The sequence below is a fragment of the Strigops habroptila genome, chromosome 3 (assembly GCF_004027225.2).
Source record: "Strigops habroptila isolate Jane chromosome 3, bStrHab1.2.pri, whole genome shotgun sequence".
Taxonomy (NCBI): Eukaryota; Metazoa; Chordata; class Aves; order Psittaciformes; family Psittacidae; genus Strigops; species Strigops habroptila.
The window spans coordinates 21029895-21043238 of NC_044279.2; the positions used below are offsets into that span (position 1 = coordinate 21029895).

The following is a 13344-nucleotide window of genomic DNA, read 5'->3' on the forward strand; positions in this document are numbered from 1 at the left end:
AGCAGATTAACCAGGATGCAGCTACAGTCAGATGCCTTTAGATTGCTTTTGTTGAGAGTTTGCTCATTCAATGAAAAAACCCTCTAAAACTAGAGAAGTATAAGGCTTAAGTAGGCAGGGGAAAAAATAGTACTTTAGAACAAGATTTTTTTCTTCAGTCTTCTTAGAAGTTAAGAAGAAGTGATAATATCCACTGCTTGAAGAGGCTTGGGTTTGAGCTCTTCCTTGTACAAGTGCAAGATACCAATGTGCTAATGTATGTTATTCTGAGTTGACATTTAACTCCTTTGTTGCACACCCAAAGTACTGTTGTCATTTAAATTCTCCAGCTTAACAAAAAGTAGTTAGGTGATACTGTTCATTGGAAAGGGTGTATAGGGAAGAAGACAAATTGTATGTAACATTACATCACTTTTTTTTTTTTTTTTTTGCATTTAGTATGTATAAGAATAATTTATTAATAAATAATCACTTCTGCACCTGGTCTTCATCTTGTTTCCCCAATACAGGGCAGTGAAACACGTGAAAGTCACAATCCTTCATGGTTTAATCCAACTGAAGCAGTTCAAGTGATGCAGTACTGTTCTCACCTTGCTAAAAGTGAGAAGGCTGCAGTGCCAGTGACTGACATTGGAGTGATTACACCGTATCGTAAACAGGTATAACTGATGTCTAACAACTTCAGAGTTGCTGTCTTTCATCTTGGGGTTTTACGTTGTAGCTGTGGTTTGTTAAAGCAGGGAGGCCTATCTCAAAACTTTGCTGTTGTGTGTCATACTACACAGTGTGTTATCAATCATTAGTGATGTTTCCATTGAAATTGAAACCTAGAGGAAAAACAGCAGTAGTGGCATTCTACTTTTAAAAATTGGAAAATGATTAAGGCAAGCAGATTTGGAAGCAGAGTTTTCAGTTGTTGGGAGTAAAGAGTGCGAGTCAGGAATTTATTATCCAAGAGCTGGAGCAGCAATCTGGTTCTGTCACTTACTTTCTGCACTGAGGACTGCAACAAAAGGGAAATGTAGTGAAGTAGGTGGTGTGTCACCTTGCTATGGCTTTGAGGAAACTAGAAGAATTGGGATGACTTAGCTGTCCTGTAGTCAGACTTGAAGTTTGTGCTGCTATTTAAACCTGTAGAGCACAGCAAATGCTGTGCTTTATTTTTAAAGCTACTTATATTCACAACTGTTTAAAATGAAAGCAGATGTCATGTACTTAAGGCTACATCTCCTTTCATTTCCAGAGATGCTCTGGACAGTGCATCTTGTTTTCCTTGCTGTTCACATCTCAGATTTCATGGCATTGCATGTGTGGGTTGCATGTGCATGTGGGGGAAGCAACCCACACAACGTGACCTGTGTGGAAAAGACCAACCCCTTTTGAGGAAATCACACTTGAAAATACACCGATCCTCCTGGTCAGGTGTATGTGCCTGCCTGTGTTTGCAGTTACTGTTTGTTTTTCAAATATTTATATATTGATGTGGCTGAACCTCTTATACTCCCTAAAACATTTCACATCATTTAATATGATTATGTCCTTCATCTGCCTGTGATGCAAGACATAGAAGAATAATATCTACTTCAAGGAAGTCACCTTGTATCGCAGGAGCGCTGATGAGAAAGTAGTCATTGACTGTAATCCCCATCTTAGCCAGGCATGGTTTCTTGCCAAATTTCTTGGAGCTCTTAGCATATGCTCTCCAAGCAGCTTTTAGCAGATAGTAATATGCTGACCCCACACATAGCAGCATTCTGGTGCATGGGACTCCTCCTTCTCTTTCTCTTTTGGGGAGGGTACTTAAGGTCACATCTCACCTCTGTCTTTAGCTGCATGATGCAGCTGGCAAGGGTGGAATCTGCACAGTCATCTTGAGGGGCTGGGGGAGGCTGCTTGTCCTGCTGCATCTGTGGTTTTGGATATAATGAATACCGAAAGAAAAGGCTTTATGGATCGAAGTTGTTCTTCTCATTAAAATCCAGATTATTAAAAATTCTGTTGATTTCTGTTTCAATGATGGCAGCGAGTACTGCACCTTCTCAGTTGTGTAATAAGTGTGGTACTTCTCAAGAAAAGTTACTGTTTGATTTTAAAACCTTACTGGTGGATGATGGCTCAGCGTGGCATAGGCATTCCCTGAGACTTCTCTGTGTTAAATCACATACTGGTATTCAGGATATGTTTCAATTTTGAAGTAATCCACTCTCAAATGTAAAAATAAATTCCTTCAAACACTGGTTTGTTTTTTGGGTTTTTTTCTTGGTAGGTGGAAAAAATTAGATTTCTTCTGAGAAGTATCGATTTGGCAGACATTAAAGTTGGCTCAGTAGAAGAGTTTCAAGGGCAGGAGTACACAGCTATCATCTTATCAACAGTATGTATATTTGTTGTGGTCCTCTAGAGAGTTTTTGTATGTGTCTGATTCTCTGTGTTTCCTTTTTGCTATAGGGCTTTAAAAGATAAAAAAATAAAAAATTAAAAGCTCTATTTTTGTCATTCACAGTATTTGAAAACAGCTTATTTTTAGGTGCATGGGAACAGTACAGCATCTGTGATTTTGAGGTAAACTTTAAACCTTTGTAGATATTCATGCTGTATTTATTTTGGAGTTTCATGCAGATAATATACCTTTCACTTAGGGAGAATGGAAAGATCCACGTGTTTGGGAAGGTGATGCATATGTAATTGTTTTGAGCCCATTCCTTGCATTTGCCAAAGGGGGAAAGAGAGGATTGTGTCACAGAGCACTGGGAGGGAGTTGCTGCTGTTATTTGGAAGCTGGCAGCCTTTGTCTCTCATCTTCTTTTGCAAACTCAATGACCAATATGCTTCAGCAGATGTCTGTCTGTTCTGAAAGATCTCGGTGCATGTTATTTGCTGGTGGCAGATAAAGATGAGGTCATAGTCTTCAGGCAGTTGACTAGAGTGTGGAAATACTATTTGTAGCAGCTGAAACATCAGGCTTCAGAAGACTCCCAAAGTTGAGCTGAGGTTAAATGCAAGCGTATGCCAGCTCCCTCTCTAAATAGTAGATATTATTCTAGCACATGCACGTATCCCTGGTATTTGAATTCACGTCAAAACCGCATAAAGGGAAAAGCTACAGCAGCTTCTTTATATCCTGCTTCTATGTCCTTTGTCTTCTCAGGCATGTAAGATTGTTGGCTGAGGCTCTTGTCAGGAGACTTTCCTTTGTGCTTCTAAGGAGAAATCAGTGTGGGGTCGAGAAGTGTAAGCAGCAGCTGACAAGGCAGCTGATAGCTGCTGAGGCTTTTTGCAGACAGCTTCTTGCTACCAGAATACATGGTACCAATCTGAGACAACAGCCATCAAATGTGTGCTGTTGTAGGCACGCTGAACTCCTAGACAGAAGTAAAAATCTCTGCTGGATCAGGGGAGAAAGACAGTGGGGAAATCTTAGAGAAAGCCTAACTTAATAGTGTGAACATCAGCAAGTGATACCGGGTCAGCATATGTGATTGAGTTTGAGGGTTCGGGCTTTCTTTTGGTGGGCACTGTGGGCCCTACATAGCTGTGTTTCTACAGTGTGGAATTCAGTTCAGAATACAGAAAAAGTCTGCATACTTGCTTTTTTCCAAATGGTAATGTGGTTTTGGTGCAGTAAGTCTCTAAAGTTAGAATATGGAAGTGTTTGGAACGTGAAGCTGCTGAGGTGTTTGTGACCCGGGTCCCTCAGGGCTGTTCAAGAACGTACAGAATAGGCAGAGCCTGTAAATCTGAGTAGTGGCATACACAGCAAACTGGTCAAAGGAGGCAGTATAGACCAGGAATGTGTAGCTGAAGATACAACCAGTACTGGCCTACTTGTAGCAGGAGTACATAGGATTTCCAGAAGAGTGGAGGATAAAACAGACATGTAAACAACCAAAGCACTGGAAAGCAGGGTGGGTGCAGGGGTGGAGGAGCAGTTGGTTTTGGGGGTTGTTTTGTGGCTTGGAGGAAGAGTTTGTGGGATTGTCTCGTTCAGGGTTTTTTCCTGAGGGCGCTGGTACTACGACTGCTTGCTTTGTTCTGCATCATACCACAGCTTTCAATCCAACATTGTTTCTCTCTTAAAGTACTTCTAGGTATGTACCATACTCCTATTTATAAGAACTTATTATTTTGATCATGAAAATGTACTTTTATCACGATAAAATAGATAGAGGTGAAAATTTAATGAGCAGTAGTTACAGCACACTAGTTGCTTTGGCTGTTTTTTCTAAGCTAAGTCAAAGCACAATGATGAGGCTACTGAAGAAGGCTTGCAGAAAAGATGCACTGTGAGTTGTTCAACTGTAACACTTGGAATACCAGCAGTTCTAGCATTTCTTCTACTGAAAAGATGAAATCGCTGGGGTTTAGGAAGCAGGTTTGGTATCTTGTGATTCAAATTACAGTGGATAGTCCTGATGCTAAAATAAAACCAGTGCACCATTCTCTTGAAATTGCTGAAGTTTTCTTAGCAGCCTGTTGGACTTCCTGTGGGAAAGCCAGTGGTGGGAAATAGTTAGCTAGTTGCAATTTGGATTATGAAGTTAACTTGTGCATTGCTGAAGCTGAGCTCTGGATGTGGATTGCTGCAGGAAGCAAATACCACATTAAAGTCACGCTATGGCGAGGTAAGTTGCTTTCTTGTTATTCTATTCCTAAAATTATCCATAATTAATTTTAGGTGCGATCTCATGAAGGCTTATTTGGCGATGACAAATATTGTTTGGGCTTTCTCTTCAACCCAAAGAGATTTAATGTAGCAGTTACTAGAGCAAAAGCTTTGCTCATTGTCATTGGAAATCCTCATATTCTTGCAAAAGTAAGTTTTGGTTTTATATCTTTGGTATTTGCCACAGTAAACGAATGATTTGGGGGGTTAATCTGATGTGAGGGAGCATGAGATTATGCTAAGAATTGGTATGCTGTCCTCAGTCTGCCTTTGGGAATATCTGAACTCCATAGGTTCCTCTAGTATGGACAGTTCAGGCACCCACGCAGTAGACTTCCAGACACAAAGGAAATTGTAATGTCCATATGGGCTCCTACTTGAGAGCTAAAGTGCTGAAGTCCTCCAGCAGGCTGCAGGTCCAGTAAGCATGTTCTGATAACCTCATGCAATCAGATTCTTCACAAAATGCAGTTGCTTCACTTTTTAAGCAGAGGGTGGTAGAAGCGATTGTTCCCAATTAATACAACTGCCTGCGAGGGAGGCGGTCTCCTTCTGAACCCATGCATGGTCCTTGCATAGGAATAAGGTGAGCTTTTCTTAATGTTATGTCTGATTTTCCAGGTAAAAAGGAAAGCAGTATTCCACAAATGGTTGGAATAGTAAGTTCAGTCCCCCCACACCTATGTGCAACAAATATTAACTTAGAGCAACTTCCTCCAGTGTTAGGCCATGCTTGCATTTGTAGAGTTCTGTTGCTGGAAAAGGTCCTGTTCAGTCTCCTGTATTCATGTGCAGTGTTAATTTGTTTGAAAATTCACTTCACAGAGCAGTGTGATTTAAACATTCCTCTTCTCTTCCAGGATCCCTGTTTTTGTGCACTGTTAGAATACAGTTTAATGAATGGAGTTTATGTTGGTTGTGACCTGCCTCCAGAGCTGGAATGCCTGCAGAAGTGAGTGTCCGTTCCTCACTTCAACCTTGCCAGGCACAGATCAGTTTACAGTATTTTTAAAGCTAGTATCATCTGAAAGATTGATAAATACAACAGCCTGTGGTATCAGAGTTGGATTTGATTTTGCATTCTTAAGTACTGTAAACATAATAACATGTAATGTAACCATATTTTCTCCCGCCCTGTAAGAGTCTGAGCATTAAATATTACGTAAGAGCTGTTGTTGACTTTGGCATTTTACATATTCCCCAAATGATGTAAATCGTATTTAATGACCATAAGGATTTGGGTTAGGGGGCTATGGGGGGGAATGTTTAAGGTGACTTTACTGTAATTAAAGAAATCCACTCAAACGTTGGTATAAACATGTCTTGTCTAGTAACATGTAATATGTTGTTAAATGGGCATTATCAACTAGCTGAAAGGCCTTTTTTTTTTTTTATCATTTTTCTTCTAATTAAAATTGTTCGTGGAAAGGTAGCAAAAATTTTGTATCTTACTCCCATTGACAGGTGTGATTAGTTTTCCAGTGTTCGAGATGCATTCAGCCCTCATCATTGGTTTTGAAACTAAGAATACTTAACAGGAACTTGGTCCTGAGCAAAACCAGCACCCTTTGCCCTCAGGGAAGGGCACATGTTCTGAAATGGTTGGAAGTTTCTCCAAACAAGATTTTTAATACTTGTTTTAAGAAGTGAAAAAGTTGAGATTTAACAGTATAAAATAGTAGTGGCAGCTTACTTGCTTTTCTGCTTAGAATGTATATGACTTTATGCCTCTGCATAGAAGAGTATGCCTGAACCTGTAACAGTATGTCTGAATCCTCCAAGCTTCAGAATAAAAATGTTGATAAACACTTAAGTTAGCTTTTTCCTGTTCTGTAATCTTTACAGCTTCTTGATTTTCTGAGACTTCTGTAGTGCCTCCTAAAACTGGCCCATCCCAAGAACATGTGTCTTGTAATTTTGTTATGGGAGTGTTACAGTAATATATGAAAAATGTGAACTGAAATATTAATGAATATCTCCACTTGACTAATGTTGAGCGTCTTAAGCCAAGCATGCTTTAAAAACCCTGCTTCCAGTTTTTAAGGCCTTTATACGTGCAGCTGAGATGACAGAGGATTTTCCTCTGCATTCCAGTTATCTGCTGTGGTGTGTATCAGAACAATGCTTCAAATGGTGGGTTAAAAAAAAATATGTTTCTACAAATAATCTGTAGTATCAAGTATCTTGTTTGATTTTTGACAATATTAAAAGCAACTGATGGGTTAGCATTATTCCTGCTATCAGCTTCATTGGGCACTGTGCTGTCGTCTTAAACAGTGTGTTACTCTTTCTTGTCCTCTCCTTGGTGATGAAGTCTTGCCACGCAACATTTTAGGAATAGTTGGACAACTCAGCACTGTGTTTAGGAACTGCCACTACAAGAAGATGGCTTTTTGTAAAAGACAGAAGTATTTTGGATGTGTTATAGCCTACAGAGGAACAAATGGAGGTGAGAACAAGATAGGCTTTTGTTTGCTTATTTACAGTCCACTCATATCACTTCCGTTCCCGGTATGCGCTGTACTTTCCTGTGCAATGCACAGTGTGTAGATACTGCAACTCATAAGATGGCCAACATGGCAAAACATCAAAGCCAGATACTAGGTAAGGGTACACAGTGTACTGTGACACACAGGGGGAAGCGCCTGGATCTACCTCTCACCCAAAGTACCCTTCATGAGTGTATCCAGTCTGAGTCACACCTGTATTTGAGGGGCACTGGACTACTGAGCCAGCCTCTTTAGCATGGTTTTATGCTGCTTAAATTGCTTTAACCCAGGACAGGCCAGAGTAGATGGTTTGTGGTGTTGCAGCATGGATGATGCCAGGCCAATACTCTACATCATACTCGAAGCTGTTTAACCAAGTATCTGTCCTCTTTGTTCCTTGTTGTGGAAAGACCTCTTGCATCAGGATGGCATTATGATGTACCACATCTCCCAGACTACTGTTCAGACTTACTGCCAGCCTTGCTCTTTGTCAATATGCTTGTGTTCTCCTGAGAGAACAGTGAAGAGATCATAATGGAGATCGATGATGCTTACTGTATTGCAAGACATAATCCAGAACTTCTGATTAGCATTTCCACAGCCAAGTAGCAGAGGGTTGATTATATTGTGATAGTTAATATGTATAGTTACAAGTTAATAATCTTTGACCTGTAATAGTTTGTATGCTGACATCTGTTTCTACAAACATAAAAACCTATTTATTTTTTAAAGTTTTGCTTTTATTACTCAGCAGAAGTCACATCATAAATGCCTTTTATCATATATGGGGTTTATTTTTCTAGAACAGTTTTTAGTTTAAAGGGCAAATACACGTTTCTGAGGGAAGAAAAAAAAATCTTTAATCCAACAACTACCTGTTGCCAGTGGAGAAACTCATATGCTCTTTTCCCCAGTAACTATTCTTACTGTAATTCATATTGTCCACAACTAAAATGTGTAAACCTTTCCCTGAGTTACTAAGGATAGCCTCTGGCAGTCTTTAAAACTGCTTCCAGAGCAGCGCTTATGCCTCATCGAGATGGCTGCACAAAGCAAGCCAAGCTTGTGCTCTTTTTATGTTGAAGAATGGGAGAAGAGGGATTTCTGTTCCTGCTTCTACTGTTACGCATTTAAAACTACTGGGTTATTTGGCTTTTTTCCTAACCCATGTGCCTCACCCTGCTTATTAATGACTGAGAAGCTGCAGTGTGTGATATACAACAACTTTGTCTTCCTCCTTCTCTTGCAATGTTTCTCATCTCGTTCTGCCTACCCAGCTGGAAACCTTGTTTGAAGAGAGACCTGCCCATGGGAACTGTACAGCATTAACAGCGTTTGCAACTTTGCAACAGTTACTTCTGGCAGCTTGATGTGCCCGCAGCACTGGTTCCAGAGGTGTTAGCTTCAATATTATAGTCATGTCTTTCCTGCAGGCATATGGCCTGATGAGCTGGAGTGAGGAGAAGGGGAGAAAACATAAGCAGTTAAGAGTTTAAATTTAAAAAATACTTTTGAGAGAACACGTCAAGCCCTCAGAAACCCTCAGAGGTTTCCTTGCAGAATCAAAGCACATAGTGCTGTACTACACACTGAACAGGTTCTTGGTGTTTTCTCACTACATTTCAAACAGTAGCAAAGGCCTGAGAAGCGCTTCCTGCGTTGTGGTGGTCCCAACAGCTGAATTCTGTGCTGTAGCAGCAGGAGTTCCCTCAGTGGATGGTCTGCTTTTTGAAAGAAGTCCCTTAACTTGTAGGTGGCTGCATTTAGATCACAAGTGAAAGAAAAACTATGTACTTCTAATAGTAATTTAAAATAGGAAGGCTTTGTTAGAGTGGTGATCCCTCATATTGCTCATTGTAGTCTTCACTGACTCTTTCTCATGTGTTTAACCTCCCCTTAAATTGCTGTTGTTCATCTGTCCAGGCTGGTGCAGTGTGGGTAAGGTCACAGTGAATCCCTGATTGATGCAGGAGTTGCTGGGCAAGTAATTTTGTATGTTTCGTGTTATTTTTGCTAGTCCCATGGTTTTTCATAACAAGTGTTTAACTGCACTTTACCCAATGAAAGTTACACCCCTTCCAACTACATAGCAGCATCTTGAAGATCAAACTGTTGGGCTCTGACATGAGCCTCATCATTCAGGTTGCACCAGCTCAGTAGTGCCAAATCTGGTGCATGGCTGGATGCTGCCCATGCTGCAGGGATAGGCTGTGTACATTTTTGCAGCTAATGGGTGGTGGGAGCTCTGTTAATTTTTTCTGTCCTTCCTCCTCCTGAAAAATGGTCAGTCTATACCTGAAGGGGAAAAAAAAACCTGAGCCTATAGTTGTAACCAGTATTCAACAGCTTGTGTGATCGTGGGTTTTCCATAGGGCCCATTATCCCAGTAAGGACATTAGATGAGTGGGGCAAGAAATAGAATCCAGAACATGCGGGCAACCTGCACCCGTTATTTGCTGTCTTCTGCAACCTCAATTTGACAACACTATGAAAGTTTAATAGGCTTTTCTCCTTTAAATAAAATATTTTCAAGGTGTCAAAGAGCATTGTGCTGCACATTTAGGAGCTCAGAAACCAGAATAATGAGTATTCTAAATCATAATAAGAAACAGACCCTTTTAAAAATTAATATTGTTATACTGCAACTAATGAAAGAGAACATCAGCATTCATTCACAGATGCAGGAACAATTCATTTGTCTCAGTTGTACCAAGCTTGTTAAAATTTATATACTCTGATTATTTAAACAATTGGCTGCCTTTTTTTTTTTTTTTTTTTTTTTTTTTTTTTTTTTTTTAAGTAGTAATGGTAAGGCAAATGCCGTATGCCTCCAGGCTGTGGGGAGGGCTGTTCTTCAGCACATGGTGAAGAGTGGGAGGGTAAAGTAATCTTATTAGGCTGCTTCAATTTCCTTACAGTGTTAAGTGTTGTTATGTGTCAGGAGCTCTTTAAAGATGTTTCAGTACTGCCTTCTTGAGAATTGCTCTACAAGAGCCAAAGGAAACACTTCCACTGCGGTGTGTCACAGAAGGACAGTGAGGGGTGACGTGCTGTAGGACGGAAGTCAAACTGCAGACCCTGGAATGAAGAACTGTAGGTAAGGAGAGGACAAAGTGCTGTTGAAATGTTACATTTGGAAGGGCTTGGAAATTGTCCAAAAGGCACAAATGAATAGTTCTAGTCTAGAACTAATGGTTCCTTTAAGGAATACTAATGTCAAGGAAATAAAAATTAGGAGCTAGAAGAGAGTGCACAATGTAAAAGTACCTAAACACTGTGGTTCACAATTCACTCCTTGTGGTTCTTTCAGCTGGGAATAAAGCGTGTCCAAACAATAGCAAAAGCAAGGGAAGAAGTATGGGTGAGAAGTACTGGAAATTCAGCGTAGGAAGGATAGAAGAGATGAGTAATGGAGAATTACTTCTATGACTGCTCTCCTACAGAGTGGTATCCAGCAGTAAGGTCGAATCCGCACGTGTGGGTATCCAGAGGTGCAGCTGGTACTGTTCTGGCTGGTGGTTGAGGTATCAGAGCTGCGTGCATCATGCTTTGTGCCTTCTCGGTTCTTTCATAAAGCAGTGTAGGTAATAATGCAGAGGGAGGTCATGAAACATGTCCTGCGTGTCAGGTTTTAACATGCTTGGGCACGTCTTTAGTGGCCTGCAGTAAAGTTGGGGTCCCAAAACCCACTTTGCTTCAATAAAAGCTGGGTGTTTGGTTGCTTTTTTTGTGAATGGAATGCTCTCCCTTCATGTGCCTTTAGCACAAGGATGCTTAACAGAAGTGCCTGCTTCTGTAAGAGATCTGTATATTCCTGATATGTCTGAAAAGCAACAGAACAGATGATCCCAGTCAGGTGATCGCCATCACAGTATTTGAGTGCACTTAGAGGGCTCACAGCAACCAGAAGAGCAGTCCTGCTAGTGTCGGGCAAACGGGAAGCTGGGTCAGCCCTTATAATGGGGCTTTGTAAGCAACCGCATGGACTGTATTGACCATAAGACAAAGCTGTGTTCCAAAGGAAAGCCCTAATGCTGCAGCCTTTGTTACTTCACTAGGTCCTGGGGCGAGGGAGGGTGGCCGGGCTGCAGCCCACAGCATGGCCCCACAGAGCAGCAGTGCCTGAGCAAGGGGCAGGTAGTGCTGCCCTGGGCACAGCAGAGTGGGTACAGCAGACCTGGGCAGAGCAGCACCATACAGACCCTGGCAGCATGGGGCTGGAGGGGAGAAGCACAGAAATCTGCTTATTGTCAGCTCTCAACCATTTGCTGAAAATACTCTGTGGGAAGTCAAGGGCCTCATGGTGTTCCATTCTGCTGCTAACAGCCGTGCCCTGGGGCAGTGAAGAGGACAAGACAGCGAGGACAGAAGGGTAGTGAAAATTTCCCTTTTGGCTTCTCTTAAATTAATGAACAAACAGCACAGATGGGACAAGTGAGGCAGAAGAAGAAATCCAGCATAAACATTCCCTGTAGAGTGCATCAAATGAAGACATTCTTTGTGTTGAACAGCACACGACCAAAAGGCATTCTCACCTATATTCTTTCTATTTCAGGAGAGGTCTCTGCAGGCTGGTCAGACAAGGACAGTGACAATAACTCTCAGCTCCCTCACCCTCCAGATGTGTGTTTCCATCCCTGCAATAGCTGGCTCCGAGAGGCGCCCCAGCAGCCCATGCTGGAGGGACCAGTGCTGGTGTGGGCACAGCCAGGGCTGCACTGCACTTGGTCCAACCCCTCTGGATTTCTGTAGTCTTGAGGTTGTGCTGGAGTCACCTGCCTTAAGACTTGGCCTTTGTCAGACATATGTGGTGATTTTAAACTTCAGACCCAAGGAATTGCTAATAATAGGCTAGTGAATAGTGTGCAATTCACTTTCCCAGGCTGTTCATCCATTTCACTTAAGCCACTACCTGTTTTTAAAAGCAACTTGTTTGCCAGTCTTCAGTCAGATTTCTTCATCCAGTATAATGCTATCGAGCTTTTATTTTAAGCGTGTTGTGCTAGGCTAACTAGGTAATAAGTCATCCCAAATACATTCCCGGTCAATGTTCCATCTCGTTTGCACTGAAAACGAGTGCAGTATCTGTAACTGCGGTATCACCCCTTTATACTCCAGCACATCCTGAAATTAAGTCCTCAAAATGATTGTGTGCTATCAGCGTATGTGGCCGTTACGGTAGTGCCCTGTACGTGAACCTCATTTGTGTGTGGAGTCATTGCTACCACCACAGAAAAATCTAGCAAGAGAAAATGTAAAGAACAGATGTTTTTCAGCAGTGGCTCACTGCAGCAGCACACATGGGAAGAAAAAGACCACAGAAAAGCAGAATTCATTTTGACATCATCGGTTAATAGTAGAAATAAAAATAAATCCATTACAGGCAGATTAATGCTGTCATTTGTAAATTGCTGTGTAATCTTGATCCAGATTACACTGCAGATCTGCCTGGGACTGAAGTTAACGAGATTTGATCTGGGCTCCAATCCAATCTTTATTGTCCTGCTGCCTGCTTGGAGAGATACCCCGGAATAAAATAAATCAATATTGCTTCCTCAGCCTGAGAAGAGGTGCTAACAGTTCAAGATAGCTTTCCCTCTGTTTGTCATTCTTAAGTCCTAGTGTTCACATCACTCTGTGGATAGCCAGGCAAGAGCAGTGCTGCCTTTAGTCATAGCACACTGGGGAAGGACTAACATGTCATGAGGGAATCAGCCTCATGTACACCGTACCTGGAAGTATGGTAGGGAACACCCTGGGGACAGTTCACATCTGAACTGCGCATTAATGTGCTCTTCGACATATTCCTTTTGTAAATGATGTTTCAGACATTTTAAGAGTAAATTTCTCAAAGAACCAGCTGGAAATCAACTCTTAGAGAGTAGGTACATTTAAAAAACCTCTTGAAGACAATGAAGTGCTTTAAAAGTACATTCTCATCTCTTTCCTTTGTTAGTCCCCAGTGAATCAAGCTCATCGTTATCTCCTACAAAGTGAAGTAATGTTTGAGATCCTGGGACCCACTGTGCTCCAAAAATGCCTATTTTAGTAATTCCTTGTGCTCCTACTGGAAAAGGAATTTGCTTTTTCTAGGTTTTTACACTGGAAGTTTTTCCATTGGACTTGTGTCTGGAAACCTGTAGTAAGCTTTGTAATCCATAAGCCTGACGTAGCAGGTATCAGTATTCAGAC

The 13344-nt window shown here is 41.4% G+C and overlaps 1 protein-coding gene across 1 annotated transcript in view; it reads left to right on the plus strand.

The window, feature by feature from the left end:
• The window catches only part of MOV10L1 (Mov10 like RISC complex RNA helicase 1), a 32133-nt gene extending 25810 nt beyond the window's left edge, over positions 1-6323 (plus strand). The window contains exons 22-26 of the mRNA XM_030478251.1: positions 510-659; positions 2267-2374; positions 4676-4813; positions 5524-5615; positions 6128-6323. Coding sequence (XP_030334111.1) covers positions 510-659; positions 2267-2374; positions 4676-4813; positions 5524-5615; positions 6128-6137 — 498 coding nt within the window. The 3' untranslated portion in view covers positions 6138-6323. The remainder of the gene's footprint in view (positions 1-509; positions 660-2266; positions 2375-4675; positions 4814-5523; positions 5616-6127) is intronic.
• The last annotated feature ends 7021 nt before the right edge of the window (positions 6324-13344 follow it).